This window comes from Crotalus tigris, unplaced genomic scaffold (genome assembly GCF_016545835.1).
Source record: "Crotalus tigris isolate CLP2741 ecotype Arizona unplaced genomic scaffold, ASM1654583v1 scf7180000024396.1518868, whole genome shotgun sequence".
Taxonomy (NCBI): Eukaryota; Metazoa; Chordata; class Lepidosauria; order Squamata; family Viperidae; genus Crotalus; species Crotalus tigris.
In genome coordinates, this window is record NW_024100564.1 from 577303 (window position 1) to 601663 (window position 24361).

Sequence of the window (24361 nt, forward strand, 5' to 3'; positions counted from 1 at the left end):
TTTTCATCCAATTTCCAACAATGTCTTCGTTTGGCCTCTTAACTTCAGAGAGCCTTGAAGGAAGCAGATTATCTTTTCAGTTGAGATTCAGACCAGGGCATAGTACTGAAAAAGCGCTTGTTGATTGCAAATTTAGAATGGGAGTGATCCATTAAACAATGGGCCTTCTTGATTTTAGGTGATCTTCATACCATCAACCTAACCCATGTTATACCTCTGGATCAGGGACTGGGAGTGGTGAACAATATTTTGCAATGATTCTCCTTTCTTTTTTTATTTTTTTAAAACAGGTTTTATTGATTTTTTTTTATTTTTACAACAAGGTGCTTGAGAAACGTGGTGATGGGGTAATCAATCATCCAAAAACAAAATCATACATTTATAACTCAGATTAAATCATTAGAAACTCCCTCTCTATTTCCCTCAAATAATATAATATATTAAAATTAATGTATTTTTCAATAAAATTCAATCAATCAGAACAATCATCAATAACATTTCATCTGTATAAATCCAAATCCTGTTTGTAAGCTTTACTATTTACAATTACCATATTCCAATTTGGCTTTTAGATAAACATATTTATTAACACTTCAGGTGTCCCTCCTTTCCCTTTATCCTTAACATAATCCTTATCTCTAAAATACACATATTATTTCAACCATAATATTCTTATATTTTCTACAAGTATTCTATTTTTTAATCTAGTAATTCATTTATTAATACCATTTCTTCTTTTATCAGAAATCCCTCTTATTCTCCTTCCATTACAAAATAGCTATCCTTCCTAAGAATAAGAATATTACTCCAAAAAATATATTTCTACTCTATTTTAAATCTGTAATCTATCAATCAATCTATATCTATGAAAAACTCTTTTAACCCACTCAATAAAGTTTAAATCTGATCCAAATAATTGTTATATCTACAACAAGCATATTAATACAGAAAAAAAACATCTTCTTACTAAGTTCACATATTTGATTAATCTTTATTCAATCAAGATCTCTAAAGCCTTATTTACCCGTCAAGTAAAGTTTTAAATCACATTTTTAAATCTCTGGCTTTCTTTCTGTGCCAGTCCAGTTTCAATAATAGAGCTTCTATATCGTCGAGTCTCAATATTTGAGTGAGGGTACTTATCAATAAGTATTGATAAGTATCCTCACTCTGGGCCAAGTTCTCTTTCCCTTCTCTCAATATCTTCTGTATAGTGTTGACGGTTTGTTTCCGATGTCACTATTCTCAGTAATTCGTATCTGAGAGTCAGTACCTGCTACTTTTAACACTGCAAGTGTCTCATTAGAGTCGTTCTTTGATCTTCAAAATTCTCCATAAATTGTAGATAAACGTCCATTTGCTCAGTAACTTGTTCCTCTGTCTCTTTAAGTTGTGTATATTGCTGCATACAGAACTCTCTAGAGCTAGTTCCTTGGCCTGTAGATTGATCCATTAGGATTTGAGATTCAATTTGTGGTTCAGAGATGTCATCTTTAATGTTTCTCCAGGATTTCATATATACTGTTGCTTTCAAAATTGCTTCTAATATAAGTTGATAATCAAGCTGTGGATGAAATTCCTCTATTTCAGTGGTGAGATAGTCTTTTACTTTTTTAGAGGAGGCTATATTCACTAACAGTTAACACATACAAATAGTCAGTACTTATCCATCTCCACAATTACTAGTAAGCAACTGCACAACCCAGCTGTTTCAAATCCTTTATCTTTTTGCTTTTATCATCATTTGAAGGTCAAACCCAACCTCAAAAAACAAAGAGGAAATGTAGTTGCAGTAATAGTTTTCACCACAAGATGCCCTCAGTAAGCTGTGAAATTTCTTTTCTGGCTTCCAGTAAAGTTTTTTTTTCAAACAATAAAGATTTATCCCTTTAAAAAAGTAAATCCAAGAAATAGGAAAACAATATTCTGCAGATTAGAAAATAGATATAATAATAAAGTTCTATGATAGAGGTTAGTCAAATAAAAAGTTAACTTTTTTTTTCTTTTGTTAAAGCTCTTTTTCCCAGATAGACAAAGGCAGCTCTTTCAAAGCAGGGAAATAATTCCAGAAGGCTTTTAACAGGAGAGTAGTTAGGGCAAAGAAAGAGAGGGAAAGGTCTCACCCAGTTTCTTAATGCTTAGATGTTCTTTTGACTTTCGGCTGGTGCAGCTAAATGATCGGCCATGTTACTGGCCAATCTTTTGTCTGTCGGCCCTGAGGAGCTGCCTCGGACTGCAGAAGGAGCTGCCGCCTCCCCCCGTGATCAACGAGAGTCCTCCTCATTGGTAGTCACCTCTCCAGGGTGACTTTTTGACCCGATTAAGGGTCTACCGGCAGAGGGAAAGCAGCCAGCAAAGAGAGGGGTCTGCACACGCCACGACCCAGAACCAGAAGTCTGATTCTTCTTCCTTTGAGGCACAATCTGTGTTGGTGGTAAAGGAATGATCAAACTTTAGCGTCCTCCGCCCGCGCACTTTGTGGGCTGTCACAGGACTCTTAACTTCTCCCCCTCCTTTTCATATTTACATGTAACCACCGGTTGAAGTCATCCATCACTGCGGGGTGAAATAATACCAATAAACTGATAACAGCCAGTTATACATCTCTTTTGCCAGCTATCCAAGTGAAGCTGAAGAGATTCTGTCCTAGTATCTGATAGGTATGATAATTAGAAATGATAGAAGAGGTTGTGGCTTAACCCTGTCAAGACTGAGTGGCTATGGATTCTGAATTCCCTGCATCTGGGAACTAGAGGATTTTGATCTTTAATTCTGGACAGAATGACACTGCTCTTTTCAGACTTGGAGTATATCTCGGGGTCCTCCTGGATACGAAGCTTCTACTTGAAGAATAGGTGAGCAACTATGGCCAAAGGCTATAGACCAATCTGGCTCTCAAAACGTTCATGAATATTTAAGAAACATTAATGAGAACTTGAGAGAGAGAGAGAGAGAGAGAGAGCCTTAGTAATATTTGTCTCATTCCTATTGTCTTAGTCTTATAATCTACTTTGTGTAAAGTATTTACTTTCTATGATCACTGTTCCAATTAGTGTAAGACAGTAAATAGCTTCCATACATAATAGTCATACTACTAATGTTGGAAGAGGTAACTGAAGAACGTAGATTCTTCTAGGTTTCAGAATTGATTATGATTTTTAATAGCCACTTTATGCTATGATGAACTGTATTCCAGTTTTACTCTTGAAATGAAAGAACAATGCTAGAACTTGTTTCCTATATTAAAATTGGTATATTATTGATGTTAAAAACATTTCATATTACTCCCATAAAGATCATATTAGAATTACAGTGATATTTTTATATGAACAGCTGTTCCGTGTGAGATGAAAGACCTGTCTGTTCCAGTGCCTAATCATTTGCCCAAGGGAAGGTCAGATGTAAGACACAATAGCAACCATACCAATAATGTTACTTGAAGGCATATATTGAATGCAGTTTCTTATAAAATGGTTCATTTCTAGAAGATGCTGACTACAAAAATCAAGAAGAAAGAGAAGATCTTTAAGGCTTCCTTCCTTTAATCTGTTTAAGAAAACAGATTCTAGTCACTCAGAATTTCAAAAATACTAATATGTCAGGCCTATGTCATCAGAGTTCAACAGAGAACAGAAAAATAATCTTCAAGTCAGGTACATGTTTTCCATATAATGCATAGCTTTTTGCTTGAAAGCAAATATGAAACAACATAATGAAGAGTTGCTAATTGTAATATCTGACCACGTTTTTCAGCTTTTTCAATAAAAATATGCATCAGATTTCATTTTTTCTTGTTCTTTTTGGCTTCAGAAGAGAGAATAAAGACTAAATAAACTAGAACTAATTAAGGAAGGAAACAAGGCTCCATTAATTGAGATTTCTTTTGCTATATATTTTTATATACTTATCCTGTCCTCAGGGAACAATTTCCAGGTGTGGGCTGCAATTTGGCTATTGTCTGTTTTGCATTTCTTAGATATTAACACTAAATAGCATTTAAGGGAGAAGGCTCGGTTTTCATGGCATGTATGCCTATTGAATTCATGACCCCTAGAAGAACAAAATGGGAAAAATAAGCACAGCTACAATATTGTAATATAAATTTTGATGATCTTATTCATCATATTTGAATCTGATTACCTAGTTATTAAATGTTGAACCCATGTTTTTGATGTAATACACCATAGGCTTAACTACTATCACCATCATAATCATTTGTAGTAAAAAGTGAACCTTAGCAGGAAAATATGAGTTGGAAAACCTCAAGGAAGGAACAGTTATGCATAATTATGTTAACAATCATGTACATAATTGTTCTTTTCTTGACATTTTCCAATTCATATTTTCCTGCTAAGGTTCACTTTTTATTACTAATAACAGAATATTATAGAAAAGCTGTTTAAACCATTTTCAGAGCATGATGCTTTCTTTAGCAGGAGAACTGGAGCTATGATAGAATTACAAATATATTTGAGCAGTTAAACTACTTTCATTTAGAATCAATATATCACTGTGTACATTGGGCAGACTTTAGTATTTTTTTCTAATAGCTTTCTAATCAACCAGGGAGGAGACAATATCTTCACTGATGAAAGACAAGTTCACAGCTGGGTGTTTATTTTAATTTTTGTCATTCTGGGAACCAATTCTTGCAGTGATTATCATGCATGTTATTGTCTTGTCAAGAACATGTAAGTAAATTAACCTTCTTCTGGAATCTTTGATTTACATCCTAACTTAGCTTATTCCTGGACTTTTTTTGGTATCAACCTCCCAAATACTTCTCAGGTATTAAAATGTTACTCACTATGTTTCAAGGTCAACTAGGTGTTCTTTCTTCCTTAGGTGGAAAGGTCCAATACTAGTAAATAAGTTATAAGCATGCACTCAATAAAATAAACTGCTAATACCACCACCACCACCACCGCTACTATTAAATGCAAAAATGTATCCCACACATTAACATTCTGGGATTATAAATTTGGATATACATTCCATGTAAGGATACTGGATTGCATCTCTTCTGGACTGATATATCAAAGCAGCTGTTCCCTGTTCATGAAATTTGAAAGTTTCTGTCTCCTTTGCATATCAGTGCAGTGGAGCAAGATGTGAATGAAGGACAGACTCAGTTCTATCATCCAAGGGGTAACATGTTTTTGTTTCCCCTTCTTTTTAGATTAAGGGTTTCATATCTCACATAGCTTGATCTAATTATGTATTGTGTTATTACTATTTGCACTATATATTGTACATGATTTCTCAGTGGCTGAAATTATGTAACCAACAATAAAGAAAATACAAAATAATTTTGTAAAATATTGCAAAGGGAGAGTCGACTGGCATTTCACAATTCCCCTTCGATGTAGTATATTAACATTGGGCACAATAGTTGGGCACAAATTTGGAATGTTACGATGCAAAAGAAATTCTGCTACAGAGTTTAAAATATTTTTGTAATCTTTGAACACAGCTGTTGGAAATTATAGTAGAATCTGTTTTGTTTGCAGAAATATAAATATTAGAGTCTTCTCTTTTCTCTGTTCCCTTTTTTATTAAGTACTGGTAACAAAAGTAAATAATTGAAGCCAATTTAATGAGTTTTTTCTTTTTTCTTTTGGTAAAGAGTAAGTGGCTATTTATGCCCTCTTTCCCCATTTCAAAATTGCATTCTTGTAAAAATTTCAAGAGCATGCTTTTAATTACACTTATACCATCTGTGAATGCTTTTGAATTTTAAAAGTAAGTTTGTAATGTTCCATAATCCTACACATATCTACAATCAAAACGATATGTTTTTCCTGGCTCTTTACAATCCCTTTGTTGTCAACATTGCAGAATAATTTCCAGTACTTAGCCCTGTTCCTTTTTATTAAAAACAGAAATAAAGGAAGCACAATGAAACTAAAAAATACATAGCAATGCAGTTTCATTTGTTCATTTTTCTTTATTTCACTACTGCCACAGGCTCACAGTTGTGTCAGCCAAAAACAGTTTGGGAAAATTCTCTCAGGCGCTCTTTTTAGTGTTCTGTAGGTTGGCTGAGTTACTGCTTTTAAACTGTTGCTTCTCTTTTGGTTTTGCTGCAGCTTTCTGTTCAGGAAACAAAATATAAACTCTCAGTTATTAGCTAAGTGTTTGACACTTTCCCTCGTTTTGTTTCCTGCATCTACTCTGATAGAGGGATGTGGAAGACACTAATGTACAAAGAAACATATATTGGTTCTCTTATGGTATGCTCTGATTTGCAAGGTTCCCTTTCAACTCTATTAATAGCCTAAATACAGAGAGAACAGTCACATTCCATACCGATTACAGTTGTGGCTCATCATCAATGGTAGACTTCTGTAGTTATCTATCCTAGAGATTAAAGGTCTCAGGCTAAAAACTGGGAGAATGTGATTTCTAGTTCCACCTTAGGCATGAAGCCAGCTGGGCTCAGGGGCTGCCATAAAGAAGAGGGAATTAAGCTATTCTCCAAAGCACCTGAAGGCAGGACAAGAAGCAATGGGTGGAAACTAATCAAGGAGAGAAGCAACCTAGAACTAAGGAGAAACTTCCTGACAGTTAGAACAATTAATCAGTGGAACAGCTTGCCTCCAGAAGCAGTAAATGCTCCAACACTGGAAGTTTTTAAGAAGAGACTGGACAGCCATTTGTCCGAAATGTGTGTAGGTTTTCCTGCCCGAGCAGGGGGTTGGACTAGATGACCTCCAAGGTCCCTTCCCAACTTTACTATTAATTATTATTATTATTATTATCGATCATCGCACAGTCAGCCAGATGTTCCAGACTGGATTTGGCATTTTGTCTACCTATCGAGTCCTTACCCAGACCTGGGATAGGCAGATGTGGATGTTTGATGGTATTACAGATATCGTCGCAGGATGGAAGCAGTTCCTAGTAAGGCCGCCTTTTGCAATTGACTAATAGCGAATTTGTCAATGCCAATGGTGTTCAAGTGGTGCTCCAGTTGTTTTGGGATTGCACCCAAGGAGCCTATGACTATTGGTACTACCCTTGCTTGCTTTTGCCACAGTCTTTCTATTTCTATTTGTAGGTCTTTGTATTTTGTTATCTTCTCCAGTTCTTTCTCTTCTATTCTGCTATCTCCAGGCACTGCCACGTCCACTATCCAGACTTTTTTGTCTTTCTTATCGACAATTGTTAAGTCTGGGGTGTTATGTTGCAGGTGCTTGTCTGTTTGAATTCTGAAGTCCCAGAGCAGTTTAATTTTATCATTTTCTATGACTTTCTCTATTTTATGATCCCACCAGTTTTTGCTTACAGGCAAATGATATTTTTTGCAGATCTTCCAATGCACCATTGTTGCTACTTTGTCATGCCGCTGCTTGTAATCAGTTTGTGCAATCTTCTTGCAACAGCTTACCAAGTGGTCCACTGTTTCTTCAGCTTCTTTGCATAGGCGGCACTTACTGTCTGTTGCTGTCTTCTCAATTTTGACTTTGTATGCATTTGTCCTTAAGGCTTGGTCTTGTGCAGCCAGAATTAGTCCCTCGGTCTCTTTCTTCAATTTTCCTGCTCTTAGCCATTGCCAGGTTTTATTATTATCTGCTTTCCCAGCTATTTTTTTCATGTATTGGCCATGTAGTGCTTTGTCTTCCCATGCCTCTATTCTGTTCTTCATTTGGTCTTTCTTGAAGGCCAGTTTGGTCTCTCCAGTAGTTAGTAAGCCTTCCTGATATACTAATTTCAGTGCATCTTCATCATTGTTCTTCAGATATTCTTCCAAAGCCATTTTTTCTTCTTCAACCATCTGATGTACTTGTAGCATTCCACGCCCACCTATTTGCCTTGGTAGATAAAGTCTATCAATGTCACTGCGTGGATGAAGGGCATGATTCATTGTCATTATTTTTCTGGTCTGCCTATCCATTGCTTTTAGTTCTGCTTGAGTCCAGTCCACTATTCCAGCTGTGTACCTAATGACTGGGATTGCCCAGGTGTTGATTGCCTTTATGGTATTTCCTCCATTGAGTTTGGATTTTAAGATCTTCTTCACTCTCTTGATGTATTCACCTCTAATCTTTTTCTTGACTTCAGTGTGCTTGATGTTGTCAGCTTGAAGGATACCCAAGTATTTGTAGTACTCTTCCTCATCCAGACTCTTAATGTTATTTTCGTGGGGCATCTTGATTCCTTCAGTTTTCATTATTTTTCCTTGTTTGATAGTAAGTGTGGCACATTTGTCCAAGCCAAACTCCATTACAATATCTTGGCTATATATACGGACAGTGTTGAGCAGCGATTCTATTTCAGATGATGTTTTTCCATACAGCTTCAGATCATCCATATAAAGGAGGTGGGATAGTCTGGCAGATGTTTTTGATGTTTGATAGCCATGTCCTGAGTTATTCAGTATTGTTGACAGAGGAAACAGTGCAATAACAAATAGTAATGGTGATAATGAATCTCCTTGAAATATTCCTCTCTTGATATTAACCTCTCCCAGCCTCTCACCATTGATCTGCAACTGTGTCTTCCATTGTGCCATCGATCTTTGCACAAATTTTCTGATGTTTCTACTGACTCCTGTTATTTCTAGGCACTTTATTATCCAATCATGTGGCAGAGAGTCAAATGCCTTTTTGTAGTCAATCCATGCCACATTCAGGTTGGTCTTCCTTCTCTTGCAGTTTTCCAAGATCATTTTGTCTATTAGGAGTTGATCTTTTGTTCCTCTGCTATTGGGGCGGTTTCCTTTCTGCTCAGGTGGAAAGAGATTGTTTTCAACTAGATGCTGTTGTACTGCATCAGCTACCACACCAGTTAGTAATTTGAAAGTTGTTGGTAAGCAGGTAATTGGCCTGTAGTTACCTGGTGTTGCCCCTTTTGCTGGATTTTTCATTATTAGGTAGGTTTTCCCAGTTGTTAGCCACTTTTCAATTTCTCCTCCTTGTAGTATATTGTTGAACTGTTTGGCAATGAGTGGGTGTATAACAGTTAGATGTTTCAACCAAAACCCATGCAGTTCATCTTCACCTGGTGCTGACCAATTTTTGATTTTCTTTGCTCTTTTTTCTACCATTTTTGTTGTTATTACTAGTTCTTTCATTTCAACTTCTGTTTTATTTGCATCCACCTCTTTTAACCAAGCCGCATCCTTGTTGTATTTCTTTGGGTTATCCCATATCTGCTTCCAGAACTGCACTGTTTCTTCCTTGTCAGGTACTGACTGATTCCTTGCAGTTTCTCCATTGATGGATTGGTAGAAACGTTTCTGATTGGATTGAAATTGGAGGTTCTGCCTATAGTTTGCAATTCGAGCTTCATATCTACTGATTTTCCTGGCTATAGCTGTTATTTGTTGCTTTATTATTTCCAGTGCTTCCTTGATCTTCCTTGTTTCTAAGTGGTATTTCTTGATTAGGTATTCTTTGGTCTTCTTGTTCTTCAGCTTCTTTTCTTACATCTGTTCTAGCTTGCTTGCATGTGATCTTAACTTGCTGATCTTATTTTCTAGTCTAACCTTCCATTTTTCTGGTGCACTGTTTGTTTGTTTTTCTTTTTTGTTGATTGTGCATCCCAGGTATTCTGTTATAACTGCAGCGGTGCTGTACATTAGTTGGTTTGTTTCTTGCAATGAATTGGTGCTTATACTTGATATTGCAATATTTGCATCTTTTAATGATTGTGCTAGCTGTTTCTTTGGAACAAGCTTCAATGCAGGTAGCCTTATTCTGTTGTTTTTGTGCTGTTCTAGATGCTCAGTTATTCTTTGTTTCAATTCTTTTATTTCTTTAGTTAGAGGGTTTTGTTCTTCCTGAGGTAGAGGTGCCTGGTTTTCAAATGAGAACAGTTGTATATCTCTGCTAGATTCCTTCACTGCCAACTCCCCCTAATAATAATTATTATTATTATTATTATTATTATTATTATTATTATTATTATTATTATTATTATTATCTTTCAGTCCTAGGAAGGAAGCAATGGGAAACCACTTCTGAAACTTTGCCAAGAAAACTTGTACACACATTTGTCAGAAATTAACACTGATTTGAAAGCACCAAAACAAATAAGAAAAGGTCCATTTTCTTTACATAATGTTCTCATTGCCATACCAAATTAATATTTGCCTTTTTTCTTTGAGAAAACCTGTAAGCAATTTTGCTGGATATATCATGCAAGCTGCTTTGCAGTTTTCATTAAAATGCATCCATTAACAATGCTGCGTTAAGTAAAGACTTGGCTTTTTTTTTTTAAAAAAAAAGCAGTCTATGACACAGAAATTCACTCTTGTCTCAGCTTTAGATTTAATAAACTTTATTATGCAATCGTGATTTATGTGGGATGCAACAAACCAAATATTGGTAAGGATTACAAGTACAGAAGAGACCGGAACTTTCCAATAGGTACTATAGAAAAGTTTTTTATTCACTTGACTAGCTTGGCAAAAGCTGAGTTACAACTCCTTCTGCTTCAGTGAACCTAATTCCTGAAAAGTGTGGTCAATATGATACCCCTTGCTTTAATAAATTATTTCATTCTGTTTGCTATAACTGTACCATTCCCTGATACTGATTTCTCTTTGTACCACATCTAAGCTGTATTGTCATGTAATGCTCAAAAAGTATTTCATTAAAATGTAAAACTGGACATAAGTTTTCAGTAAGGCATTGCTAGGGAAAGATGGCATATCTACTGTTCCTCAATCATGGAAATTATACATTATACACACACACACACACACACACACACACACACACACACACATACATTCAAACCCACTTTTTTACTTTTATATTTGAATACAGTACATGATAAGCCTGAGAATGATATACCAACTTTGTCTGCTAGAAAGATTATATTTTTTCCTCAATTTGTCTTTAAAATAGGAGGGCTTCTTGAATGTACTGAGAATAGAATAAAAAGGAAAACTTGGAAATGCAGGGTTGTCTTCCTTTCAAGTAAATACAGTCCTTGCCGTGTACCTCTCTTAAATAGACGAATGCTATATATTCACATAGAGAAGATACTTCCTCCATAGTAATGTTATTAGAGAAAACTAGCCCGCCTCAGTACTTCAATTGGAATTGTGTTTCCTCTTTTGACAAATTTTCTGTTTGAAAGTATTCTAAGTAAAATCTCCCTAGTAGTGCTTGATTGGTGACTACATGATCATATCCATACAGTTTTCTGCATAACAGAAATCATTTCCTGCTACATTCCTCCAGAAGATATATTTTTTTACCTCCCAGTGTAGTTTACAGCTAGAAAGGAATTCTATGGTGGTTTCCCAACCAAGTCCTAACCAGCCTCAATCCTGCTTAGCTTGCAAGGATGGCTAGATGCTGTTCTTTTGCTTTGTAGAATATAAGTATTTACAGTACGTTGCAATACTTTAAGTGGATTACCTTCATATGTTTGACATATTATGGAAAGCTTCCATTAAAGCTAATTTTATTTATTTATTTTGTTAAGCATGGGCATTAATGTTCATATACCTCTGTATTTCTTTATTTTTGGCAAAAGAAACTTTGCCCTAATGTATGTACAAAATAATGATGTATTAAGTTATTCTAGGCAGCAAAACCTGTTAGAGCCATTGTCAGAAAAATATCCAAATGTTGGATAGTGAAATGTTGATGGTTAGAAAACAATTTGCTTAGTAAAATAAACATGACTTTTATAAGTGTCAGAAAATGAGGTTTTACTTCTAAATAATTTACTTCATAAATTTAAGTTATAAGTATGAAATTTAGAAAGTTAACGTGGCCTTAAATCTTAAGTCTAAATTATCTAGTTTAAATATAAGTAAATTATAAGTTGTTCAGTTTATAAAAAAAAAATTGGGAGCAAATTTTTCTATAGTGTTAATTTTGTATTCTGTAAAGAATTTTTAAAAGTTCCATTTCAGAATTGAGAACAAATATCTAAGAAATAACAGCAGCTGCACATCAGAATGCGATAAACATTACTTAGATTAATTAATATAACTGTAGTACAATTTCCATATGAAACAGAGAGCATGTGATTTTTTTAAAGATCGATACTGAAAAAATGCAGTCAAAATAAATTCGGATTTAAAAAGTTACATCAAGACTTGATAAATATAAAAACAGAATCTCAGAATTAAGTAGTAAAGAGAAATGCCTATTGTCAGATGTATATAGTTTAATATCTCTGCATGTGCTTAAAGATTTTTCCTGTACATAAATGCTCACAGATTTTTTTGTAATTTATGTAATTAATGTGAAAACAAACCACTTAGTTTGACAAATACTCTTTTCATAGATTTTTTTAAGGAAAAATCTTTGGCATTAGACATTAGATCTCCTGAAAGAATATTGTGCTTGAATGTAACAAATAACAAATGCCTAAATATAGGACTGTCTATGCTAGTTAGTCATATAAGAATGAGAATTCAACATTATAAAAAGAGCTTCAGATAATACTACACTTCTGCATTTATTTAATATAAATATGTTCCATATAAACACTTTCTTTAAAGTTCGTGTTGATACTTTAGTCTAACCAGGGTCATCCTGATGTTATTGGTATGTTTAAGAAAGATGTTTAACTCCTAGGCTGCAGTTATTTTGCAATATTTTAAAATAGTTCAAAGAGTTTCTCGATAAGTTCCAGAGCTACTGCCCTGCTGGATTTATGGTATAGTTATTTGTCATTTACTTTCATAATCGTCATATTTCCAGCTTTCCAGCTATAATGTTAAAACTATTATTGCTATTGCTAATCTGAGCTTCTTTTATCTCTATTTACAGCATGAAAGGCTCTCCAGGTAAGATTTTCAGAATTTATGCTTTTGTTAGAGCATGCATCTCTCTCTCTCTCTCTCTCTCTCTCTCTCTCTCTCTCTCTCTCTCTCTCTCTCTCTCTATCTCTATCTTCGAACTCCGGGATAAATATAAATCAGCTGTTTATTGTTAAAAAATTTAAAACAATAAAAACAACTATTTACAATATTAAAACAAACTTAGCTTTCACTGGTCCACTGCCAGCGTCTTCAGAGTAAAGCATTGGGGTGGAGAAAGATCTCTTATAAGCCTTGCTAACCTAGTTTTTTACACATTGACCGCATGATAGGGCCATTCATCCTAACTGATCGTAATTGCCTTAAATGTCCCACCTCCCCTTATTTGCACTCCAGTTCTACAACTTCTCTCTCTCCCCTCCTTATCCTTTCTCTCCTTCCTGGTGCTGTTACTGTTGGTATGCCTACTAACCACTCTTCCGCACTCACTTTGGACCATGGATCCGAGTCCAGTATCCCAAGTGCCCTTACACTGCTGTTCCCCTCTCCTCCATTCCATTTGTCTGTCTGTTGTCCTTGTCCTCCACTATTTGTCATCATGAGTCCTCTTTTCTCCCGTTTCCCTTCATGTCTGGGTGGGCGTGCTTTCAGCTCTACCCCGTCCTTTCGTCCCATCTCTGTGAGATCAGCTGGGCTGCCTGCCAGCTCACTCCTGAATTCACTCCCTCTCATCTCTGCCAGTCCTATCCTTGCATCCACCGGTTGTCTCCTTGCAATCATTCTGGGCTGGGCGCTCAAAGTTGGCACTGCTGGTGCTCCTCCACTGCTACCCCTCCTCTCTTTCTTACCCACTGATCCATCCGCTGTTCTTGCCTTCCCCTCACTATCCTTATGGGCCCTATTTCTTCCGATCCTTCTCCATGCTTGCATGTGCAAGCATACTGCCAACCCCTATTCTCTTCCCTCCTTCACCTATGCCCCCCCTCCGCTTCACTCCCTCTCCTTCCTGATGCCGTTGTCGTTAATGTGCCCCCCCGTCCCTCCCCCTCCTCCTCATGATGACAGATAGTGGAGGATAAGAACAACAGACAGACAAATGGAATGGAGGAGATGGGAACAGCAGTGTAAGGGCACTTGGGATACTGGACTCGGATCCACGGCCCAAAGTGAGTGCGGGGGAGTGGTTAGTAGGCATACCAACAGTAACAGCACCAGGAAGGAGAGGAAGGATAAGGAGGGGAGAGAGAGAAGTTGTAGAACTGGAGTGCAAACAAGGGGAGGTGGGACATTTAAGGCAATTACGGTCAGTTAGGACGACGTGGTCAATGTGTAAAAAACTAGGTTAGCAAGGCTTATAAGAGATCTTTCTCCACCCCAGTGCTTTACTCTGAAGATGCTGGAAGTGGACCAGCGAAAGCTAAGTTTGTTTTAACATTGTAAATAGTTGTTTTTATTGTTTTAAATTTTTTAACAATAAACAGCTGATTTATATTTATCCCGGAGTTCAAAGATTGTGTAGTATTGAATAGAGATGCCTGGGATTCAGATTTTTACAGTTATTAAGTGTGTATGTGTATACACACACACACATACACACATAGAAACATACAAACATACATATCAGTATTCCAAATGAATTGCCTCTTCTTAACTGCTTATGGAACTATACCCATGAGGCCTTATATTTGTTTTCAAGACTACCATCTTTTATCTGACCAGTATGGTCACCTCTCATCTGAATTCCTTTGCCTTTCAAATATAATATTCTCCTGTCAGTTTTGAATGAACTTTCTTTATTTCACTTTTACACATATTAGGCTAAAGGTAAATATTTTTAGTAGTTTGTTATTATTCTGTCATTGCGTTGGGTATCTCTTCTATAAAAACTTTTTTTTTCTAAAGTTGTAAATGGTTTTGAAAGTGAATGAACCTGCTTTAAACTATATTTAACTTCAGGCTGGATTCAGCAAGTTCAAACACTGGCACTATTGATACCTCTAGTGATCGACCCTCAGGCCGCAGTAGTGCCTATACCAGAAGAGCCGCTCTGAGCAACAGAACAGAAGATGATAGTATCAAGGATTACAAAAAGGTGGGCCATTCTTTTCTTTTTCTTTCTTTTCATTTGATGCCTGCACTAGGCTTCTCTCATTATCTCAATAGCCACATACCAAGGGAATCAGGTGTCACGGGAGGCAAGTGGTTAAGCCTATTTTGCTCTTAAGCTTTCCCAAAGCAAAATACAAAATATTTAGCTTACCCACTTGGAGGTCTTTGGGAATTGCAAAAAAGATGTTTCCAGGCCATATCCAGTTCCTACACTGCCCTTTTTGTATCACTAGATAAAATTATATCAAGCCCTTCTTTTCTTCCCCACTGTTTTTTTCTTATCAGTTAATACAAGCAGTTTCAAATGTAGCTGGAAAGCAATGAAGAAGCCAATGAAATAATACAGATTCAAAGCCCCAACAAAAGACAGAAATGATGTTAAAGTCCAGCTTCAAATAGATTTAATGACATGTCTGGACAATATTACAAATAACTGTATTTGCGTTCCTAAGTTTGCCTTTTCCATGGAGTTGTTGACTTTGATTCCTTTCCCTTTGTATGGAATAAGAAAATGTTGGTGTAAAATTTGAATATAATGTCTAATTTTTTAAAGAATTTTCCAAGCTGCATTTGAACATATATTTAATTTACTTGGAAGATCAATAGCTATAATAATAATAGTAGTGGTAGTAGTAATAATAATAGTAATAGTAATAATAATAATAATAATAATAATAATAATAATAATAATAATAATAATAATAATAATATAAAGTCAAAATAGAGAAGACAGCAACAGACAGTAAGTGCCACCTATGCAAAGAAGCTGAAGAAACAGTGGACCACCTGGTAAGCTGTTGCAAGAAGATTGCACAGACTGACTACAAGCAGCGGCATGACAAAGTAGCAACAATGGTGCATTGGAAGATCTGCAAAAAATATCATTTGCCTGTAAGCAAAAACTGGTGGGATCAGAAAATAGAGAAAGTCATAGAAAATGATAAAATTAAACTGCTCTGGGACTTCAGAATTCAAACAGACAAGCACCTGCAACATAACACCCCAGACTTAACAATTGTCGATAACAAAGACAAAAAAGTCTGGATAGTGGACGTGGCAGTGCCTGGAGACAGCAGAATAGACGAGAAAGAGCTGGAGAAGATAACAAAATACAAAGACCTACAAATAGAAATAGAAAGACTGTGCCAAAAGCAAGCAAGGGTAGTACCAATAGTCATAGGCGCCTTGGGTGCAATCCCAAAACAACTGGAGCACCACTTGAACACCATTGGCATTGACAAATTCACTATTAGTCAATTGCAAAAGGCGGCCTTACTAGGAACTGCTTCCATCTGCGACGATATCTGTAATACCATCAAACATCCACATCTGCCTATCCCAGGTCCTGGGTAAGGACTCGATAGGTAGACAAAATGCCAAATCCAGTCTGAACATCTGGCTGACTGTGCGATGATCCATAATAATAATAATAGTGGACTGGACTCAAGCAGAACTAAAAGCAATGGATAGGAAGACCAGAAAAATAATGACAATGAATCATGCCCTTCATCTACGCAGTGACATTGACAGACTTTATCTACCAAAGCAAATAGGTGGGTGTGGAATGGTATCCATAGGTAGACAAAATGCCAAATCCAGTCTGAACATCTGGCTGACTGTGCGATGATGATTATTATTATTAATAATAATAATAGTTGGAAGGGACCTTGGAGGTTATCAAGTCCAACCCCCTTCTCAGGCAGGAAACCCTATACCATTTCGAACAAATGGCTGTCCAGTTTCTTCTTTAAAAACTTCCAGTGTTAGAGCATTCACCGCTTCTGGAGGCAGGTTGTTCCATTGGTTAATTATTCTAACTGTCAGGAAGTTTCTCCTTAGTTCTAGGTTGCTTCTCTCTTTGGTTAGTTTTCACCCGTTGCTTCTTGTCCTGCCTTCAGGCGCTTTGGAAAATAGCTTGACTCCCTCTTCTTTGGGGCAGCCCCTGAGATATTGGAACATTGCTATCATGTCTCCCCTCGTCCTTCTCTTCATTAAACTAGACATACCCAATTCCAATAACCCTTCCTTATATGTTTTAACCTCCAGTCCCCTAATCATCTTTGTTGCTCCTCTGTGTACTCTTTCTAGAGTCTCAACATGTTATATGAAATATTGCAAATTGCAAATAATTTACAAACAATCATTTTAAACTGAATTTTATCTGGTAAAATTCAAAGTATTGCTATGAGAAGTACTTCCAGACTGTACTTTCATTCCACATGAACTAAAAGGATATGCCTGGAGTGATGCAGGACTGTCATGAAATTCTGCAGTTACCTGAAGATGTTGGCTGAAAATTAAATGAGCTGCAATAAAACTTGCTTTGCTAGAGGATCTGAAATAGCAAGTCTTGCAAACCATCATTGTCCAGTATGTCACCATCGATTGTTCAGTAGATGGAATATTATCTAATACTGAGGTATAATTCCATTTTTGTTTTTTTCTGTTTAGATGTATGAGAGTGCCCTGTCTGAAAATCAGAAACTGAAATCTAAACTGCAAGATGCCCAGGTGGAACTCACAGATATTAAGTCAAAAATGGACAAACTAAATCAGGTGAAGAAATTCTAGGAAATCAGGGATGTACTGAAAAAAACAACTAGGAAAATAAAAAGTGTTTATTATTGTTGATAAGAGAATTAATAGTACTTGAAAAAACACTAAGTGCAATAATATATGTATAGTCTGGATTTCTGATAAATACTTGATTATTGTTTTAAACAATACTGCAAAAATATTTCTTTGCAACAAAGTTTTTTATTTGTTTTCAATAGCAGAAACTGGAGAAAAGCTCAGATCGTTCAAGCATGCTTGAGATGGAAAAAAGGGTAAGTCTTTATGGGTTTTCAGAATCTACTTGGATTGCATAAACACTCTGAAAAACAAAGCAAAACAGAAATATTATTCTTTTCCTAGCAAAAGATTCCAAAAGCATCCAATTATTTCTGGATAATACCTGGCTCCTGAAGTTACTTATTTGAATTCTCAGAATTTTTCTGTACTCCATCCTACGATATTTGGCTCCTCTCTGTAAACTGCAAATGAAGGCAGCTTAAGAAATTGCTTTCTGGATTTCATTCCTTTGTTTTATGTTGACAGCATGGTGTTCTATCAGAATCAGCTTACCATGGCTGCCCATTGGTGGATTCCCCTCCTTCTTTATACCTTCCATCCAGACTAGAAAAGAAAATACCAATCACTTTCTTTTTCACTGTTTCTTCTGATATTTCGTGGGAGCACCTTCTACCAACTCACCCTTCTATTCTCCCTTCTTATATAGTGTGACTAATGGTGAATAAGGAAAGAAGGAAGAGCCATTTTTGCATTCTTGTCACTTTGCTAGAAGGGGAAACTGGTAGAGGCCCAGTAAATTTCACCTGGTTCAAAAAAGATGATGGAGGGGAAAATCTACCATTTCTTTGGCTAATTGGTGAACTTATATAAAAAAAGATTCAACTTTTCACTGATACACCACTTAAATTGTTCAATAAAGCATCCAAAGTATCACTAGTCCAGAAATCTGACTCGTTCTCTTCTTTGGCTCCTTTTCTACCCTTATTCATAATTTGTAATGTAATGCATGGAAGGAAGGCTAGAAATCGCTTTCCTAATTGTTTTGGGGTGGTGGAGAATATGGCCCTGCCCTCAAGAAATGGTACCTGATACTTATGCTTAGACAACAAGCTCTCAGACTAGCTTACCCATATGTTTATTAACTTTAAAGCACTTTATTTTTTAAAGAATTCATTATAACTGCCTGGATTTTGCAGTATGATAAATCTAATAATATATATGACTAGACATTGCTCTCATTGTATGGCAGTTAATGCTATATAATAAATAGAGTATTTATTGATTTCATTTTGATTTTGAAAATTTGAAGTAAGAATAATTTGTTGTTTCAGAATTGTTAAAAATATGTTGAAAAAAATATCAACATTAATATCTGATATTCTAATTACTTGAAAGAGTTACTTTTGAGGATAATAGTTTTTTTTAAAAAAAAACTTTTTCAGCATACAGGTAGTCCTCGATTAACAACTATTTAACGATCGCTCTAAAAATGTCAGTTATCACCTAAATTGAAACTTACAATCATCACTTCATCCCTAGTCACATGATCACAATTTGACTGGCAACAAGTGCACATTTACAACCAATTGCAGTGTCCCACCTACATCTGATCACATTTTCAGACTTTTTTTGCCAATTTTTGTTGGTTAAGCTGGATTTATACCATGGTGACTCGACTTATGACCAAAATTACTTGTCCTAATTGTGTTCGTAAGTCAAGGACTACCTGTGGTTCAGATCTTCAGGCGAAACACATATATGTTATATAATCGTTATCAAGCCTAATCAGTAACAAAGTTCTGTTTCTTCCAAGCCCTATCAATACATAAGACTTTTAATAGTCTTGTAGAGTGCCTAACAGCCAATCTTACCAAAATGAAATTAAAACTCTATTGGCCGTAAATTAATTATAACCATCCCCTTTCTTTTTTGCTGCTATTCTCTGGAAAAAAAAAAAGATGGATGTTGGTTGTTGGGAGTCAGTGGTATCGGCATTGTTTGCTATGGAATGGTATGTCCAGTGCATAGCTCCCATTATTTAAATAAAATATCTTAATTGTTTGGGGCAAGATTTTGGCCCTTTGCCATGTCATTTTTGTTATCTAAGTACAGAAAAATGATCTGTTAGTGATGTATGGAAATTTGATTTCATCCTAATGTGCTCTTATGTGACGAAATAAATAGAATCAAAAATTGAAAGAATACAGCTACTGTTTCTATTCGAAGTTGGGGTTGAAAGAAACAAGAAAGGATAATGAAAAAGAGTTGAGAAACGGGAAGTATTATATGGCACAGAGGGGATTTTTGCCTTGGAGTAAGACTATATTGTGTTTGAAAACCCTTAAGCCTATGAGATTTATTGTACTTTCTCAAATCTCATGAAAGATGATCACTGTGAAAATATTTCCTGAACAGGAAAAACGAGCCCTTGAACGGAAGCTTTCTGAAATGGAAGAAGAGATGAAGGTATGAAAATGTATCATTTGTTTGCCATCTTCTAAATCCAAATTGCCATGTAGGAATAGAATTAATCATAATTAAAATCTTGTTTAAATCTTCTAACTAAATTCACTCATTCAAAACAGCAGTGCTGGCTAACAGGTATCCTCATACTTTTCCGGTTGAGTTGGAAGCATTTTCTAATATTTTTCTTCCAAGTTTTGATGCAATCTATTCTGCAGCATTTTTGCCAAAATGTTGTTATCTATGCCTGCATTGTGTTCAAATCTGGCTACTAAGGATTCCTTCCAAGCCTTTCTAATATTGGCCTACTTTCTTATTATATTCCTTTCTCAAATGCCTTGCCTTTGGATATACCTGAATTCTTATGATTTATAAAAATGAAAGCTTTTATTCCTATTTGATTGATTCTTTTAATATGAAACACTGGGAAGATCAGTTCATATTATCAAAAATGTTTTCTATATTTTTAGTGAAAAAGTGTTCCCTTGGAATACAATAGTTTTTCTACTTGTAGAGCTATAAATATGTATAAATTTAAGAAATAAACAGCTAATAAACAAGAAGCTGTTTCCAAAAACCAACAGTAGATGAAAGATTAAAATAAGTCTTAAATATTACTGTTTTAAGCATATGTATTCAAAAGAGTCATAAGAATTGCAACTTTAAGGCAAGATTGTAGTGCTATTACATGGTAAAGGAAAACTTTTTATCAATAATTTTAAATCCATTAAATATGAATAATCATTTTGTGTATTTTGAAAGATAGAGAAGTTACTAAATAATGTAGGTGGTTTCTTCACCTCGATTAATGTTTCCCAATCCTGGTAATTTTCAGATGTATGGCTTTCAACTCCCAGTAACAATGGCTGTGCTTACAGGCAAATTCTGGGTACTAAAGGCCACACATCGGAAAATTGCTACTACACTTGGGAAACATTGAAAGTGATTGTTATGTGATCTTACATATACACATACATGTGTGTGTATATGTATTAACATTTATTATTACTATGACTCTACAGATATCCAGGATTAGTATCTGCAATTATTCATATGTAAATTTGGTACATATTACAATATATGAGAATAATGTAGTTTGAACTTTTTAACCTAGTATCAATATATTAAAACTTAAAGTCTCAAAGGTTTTGACACTTAACAGAGCCAATATCTAACATTTCCTTGCAAGAAGTTTATTGTATCTTCTGAAATTATTACTGATGATGTTTAGTTGAATTTCTTTTGCTACGTGTATTTCTCTATCCTTAATTACTGCGTAAATTAAATGCACAATTGGTAATTATGTAAGAAAGTCATGAACACTTATTTTGGATGAAGCATGATTCCAGAATAAGGATCCCTACCTCAGATTTTATGTGGAATAGAATATCTCTGAGAATTCAGAGAGTTGGGAGGCTTCAAAGTGTGTTTCTTAGAATCACATTTTTAAATTCCATGTCAACCAACCTCACCATAATTATAAAATGCTAATGTATACATTTATATATTTGATAAGTACATAATCCACCTTTCAAAATAAATTTTCCCAGGGCAGTTTACAAAACTTTAAAAACAAATCTAAAATTTAAACTGAAAATATACAAACTGAAACTAAAAGCATAATTAAAAGTGGAACTATAAAATAGTAGAAAGAATATAATTTATAAAGTTCTGTTACAGCAAAAATGTTAAAATGTTATAATAAAGTAGCAGCTGCTTATAATAAAGAGACCACCATGACAAAGTTCTATTCCAAGATTGCTCATTTAGTATATATCTCAGCAAGGATGGTATCTTAAGCAAAGTCTCAGATTTAATCATGTGAATAGGAACATGTAAAAACAGGCTTCTTTCCAATATATCATCTCACATTTTATTCCACCTTTTCTTCAGTTCAAGGCACTTTATGTACGAATCTTCTTTATTTGCCCTTACAATAACCTATTAGGTGGACTGAATTAAGAAACAGCAACTGGCCATATGTCATAATGGAAATTTAATCTTCCCAGTCATAGGGCTGCACTTTAGTAAGTACCTCCCACAGATTCTCTACAGTTAAAATCTGCATCTTTGAATTGGGACCAGAGACAAACTGAGATGTTGAAAATGTTTTAGTAATATTGTGATAAATAATGTCCATGATTTGTACAAAATGAAACTACCAGAACTACCAAACAGAAGTCATGATGACAAAGGTTATATGTTGTCCCTTTGCTGTCTTTAGAAATGTCTGCCTACCTTTCCACCTGTTTTCCAGCCAGTAGCTTTTGACAGAGGTACACTTGATCTGTAACCCTCTCTCTTGTGAATGGGAAAAGTATCAAGGGCTTTCATGTCACTACTGGAGATGCCAGTCCACTCTTCTCAAAGTATATCTACTTCTGAGACTTTGGCATAAATTGAGGATTTTTTTCTTTAATTAGCCATGAAAATTCCCTGAAGGTTTCTATAAATAATCTTAAGAATTCCAACCTTCATGAACCCTAGCCTTTGGAAATGTAGGAATCTTACACAGAATATCCTTACATAGCAACTTTTATCAACCTTTATACTCTCTAAGTTATCTGACCAAAATGGCCATGTTAAAACATGTTGTTTTATGATGGAACCAGCTGCTCACAAAACCATAGAAGCGCATCAATATTTTTTTCAAAGATCACTCAAACTTTTAGGTCCACCAAAACAAAACAATCCTTTATCCATTGCCTCTTCCAAAGGGACTATTAAAAAGGTAAAGGTAAATATTTCCCCATGGATTTTACCTCACTAGTTGTGACTGACTTTAGGGGACAGTGCTTATCTCTGCTAAAGAGCCAGTGTTGTCAAGAGACATTTCCACAATCATTTGGCCATCATGACATCATGCTGTTGCAAAAAGCATATGGCTAAACATAAAATACTGTTATATGCAGCATTACCACATGCTTATATGCAGTACCTATTCATCTACTCGCATTTACATGCTTTCAAACTGCTAGGTTCAACAAGTAACAGGAGCTCACTCTGTCTCACAGCACTCAAGTCTCGAACTACCAAGTTGTAGATCTGATCCCAAAGGAACAAGTTATTCCTGCATAATTCATTGACTTCTTGAAAATTAGTTTCTCTCACTCATCTTCAGCCCTAGTCTTGAAATATGCCTATTCCATGTCACAATTTGGGAAAAAGTCTCTTGATATTAGTGGATTCATTGATAGGTCAGCTATTGTCAGGCTTCTGGTTTTCTTGTTTCTTTATTGGGCTTTCAGTTCTTTTCAGACTTAACAAAAAGCTAGGTAGTGCTTGAGTGGTTGGAGCAGAAATTGCCCTCTAAAGTAGCTCCTCTTGCTTGATACCCCTCTCTCCAAACACCTGCTCTGAAAAACTGTCATTCTCCTGTTATAGCAATTTCTGATTGCTGAAGTCAGATGATATGTTTGTTATGCTGTCCTTAGTGGCCTGATAATGTAAAACTGATTTTACAGGATAACACTGCTTGTCTGCACAATAGACATTTCTGTGCCTTTGTTTTGTTTGTCTGTCTCCTGGTGCTTATTTTCCTATTATATAAGAAGGAATTACAGATTTGCTTGGCTTCTGAAATATTTCTGTTTCAAGAATAAGAATTCCTGAACCTCTAAAAACATGATAGTGGGGAAAGCAAATTCCTGACCTATTGGGGATAGTTCCAGTTTCAGAATAACCTTTCATGGAAACACTTAAACTGATTTTACTGTGTGATTATTTTTTGAAGCTGAGCTCCATTTAAATTGTACTCTGTCTCTTTAAAAGAAAACATTTCAGTAGTTCACATTGCAGTCCAGCTTCAAGAGAAGGGCTGCATCACCTAGCTAGGTATGATCATTCCACATGACTGAATGTATTTATAGATGAACTATTAAAAGAACAGAAATGGGAATGCATTTGATCTATTGTTGATAATGTGCAATATTAGAAGAAATATTAGAATGCAGTTATTGTTACATTGTGCCTTCCTACTGTGTTGGTATAACTAACAAATTCTTTTTTTTTTCTAAAAAAAAGATTTAAAATAACCTACTGTAAATGTGGACATTTCACCTCTTACTAATGAGAGATGAAGTATATAGCTGTGAAACTGACTCTGTTGGAGTGTTTTAACGCACACAATGTGTATGTGTGGAGTTATGAAAGCCGCCGATGGCCTTATTCATGAGTTATTTATTGAGGCAACTTTTTAAACAAATACAGTCTCCATTGGTGGTCTGCCACTTGTGTGTGTGTGTGTGTGTGTGTGTGTGTGTGTGTGTGTGTGAGAGAGAGAGAGAGAGAGAGAGACAGAGAGAGAGACAGAGAGAAAGAGAGAGACAGACAGAAAGAGACAGAGAATGAATAATAGAGATCATTTTCATTATGTCTACGTTTTTTGAATGACATGCATTCTTGTATCATATGCTGTATTTGTCTGCACTTCTTTTTATACTACAGTCACCTTGACTTAATATAGCAAATATACCTACATTG

At 35.5% G+C, this 24361-nt stretch overlaps 1 protein-coding gene across 12 annotated transcripts in view; it reads left to right on the forward strand.

Moving 5' to 3' along the window:
• The window catches only part of PPP1R12B (protein phosphatase 1 regulatory subunit 12B), a 123487-nt gene that overhangs the window by 84387 nt on the left and 14739 nt on the right, over positions 1–24361 (forward strand). For 9 of the 12 annotated variants that reach the window (XM_039329406.1, XM_039329395.1, XM_039329398.1 and 6 more), the window contains 5 exons: positions 12744–12760; positions 14690–14825; positions 17294–17398; positions 17617–17670; positions 19832–19882. In XM_039329406.1, the coding sequence (XP_039185340.1) occupies positions 12744–12760; positions 14690–14825; positions 17294–17398; positions 17617–17670; positions 19832–19882 (363 nt within the window). Of the gene's footprint in view, positions 1–12743; positions 12761–14689; positions 14826–17293; positions 17399–17616; positions 17671–19831; positions 19883–24361 lie in introns of those variants that run through there. The other 3 variants (XM_039329397.1, XM_039329400.1, XR_005555029.1) reach the window with 2 other exon arrangements.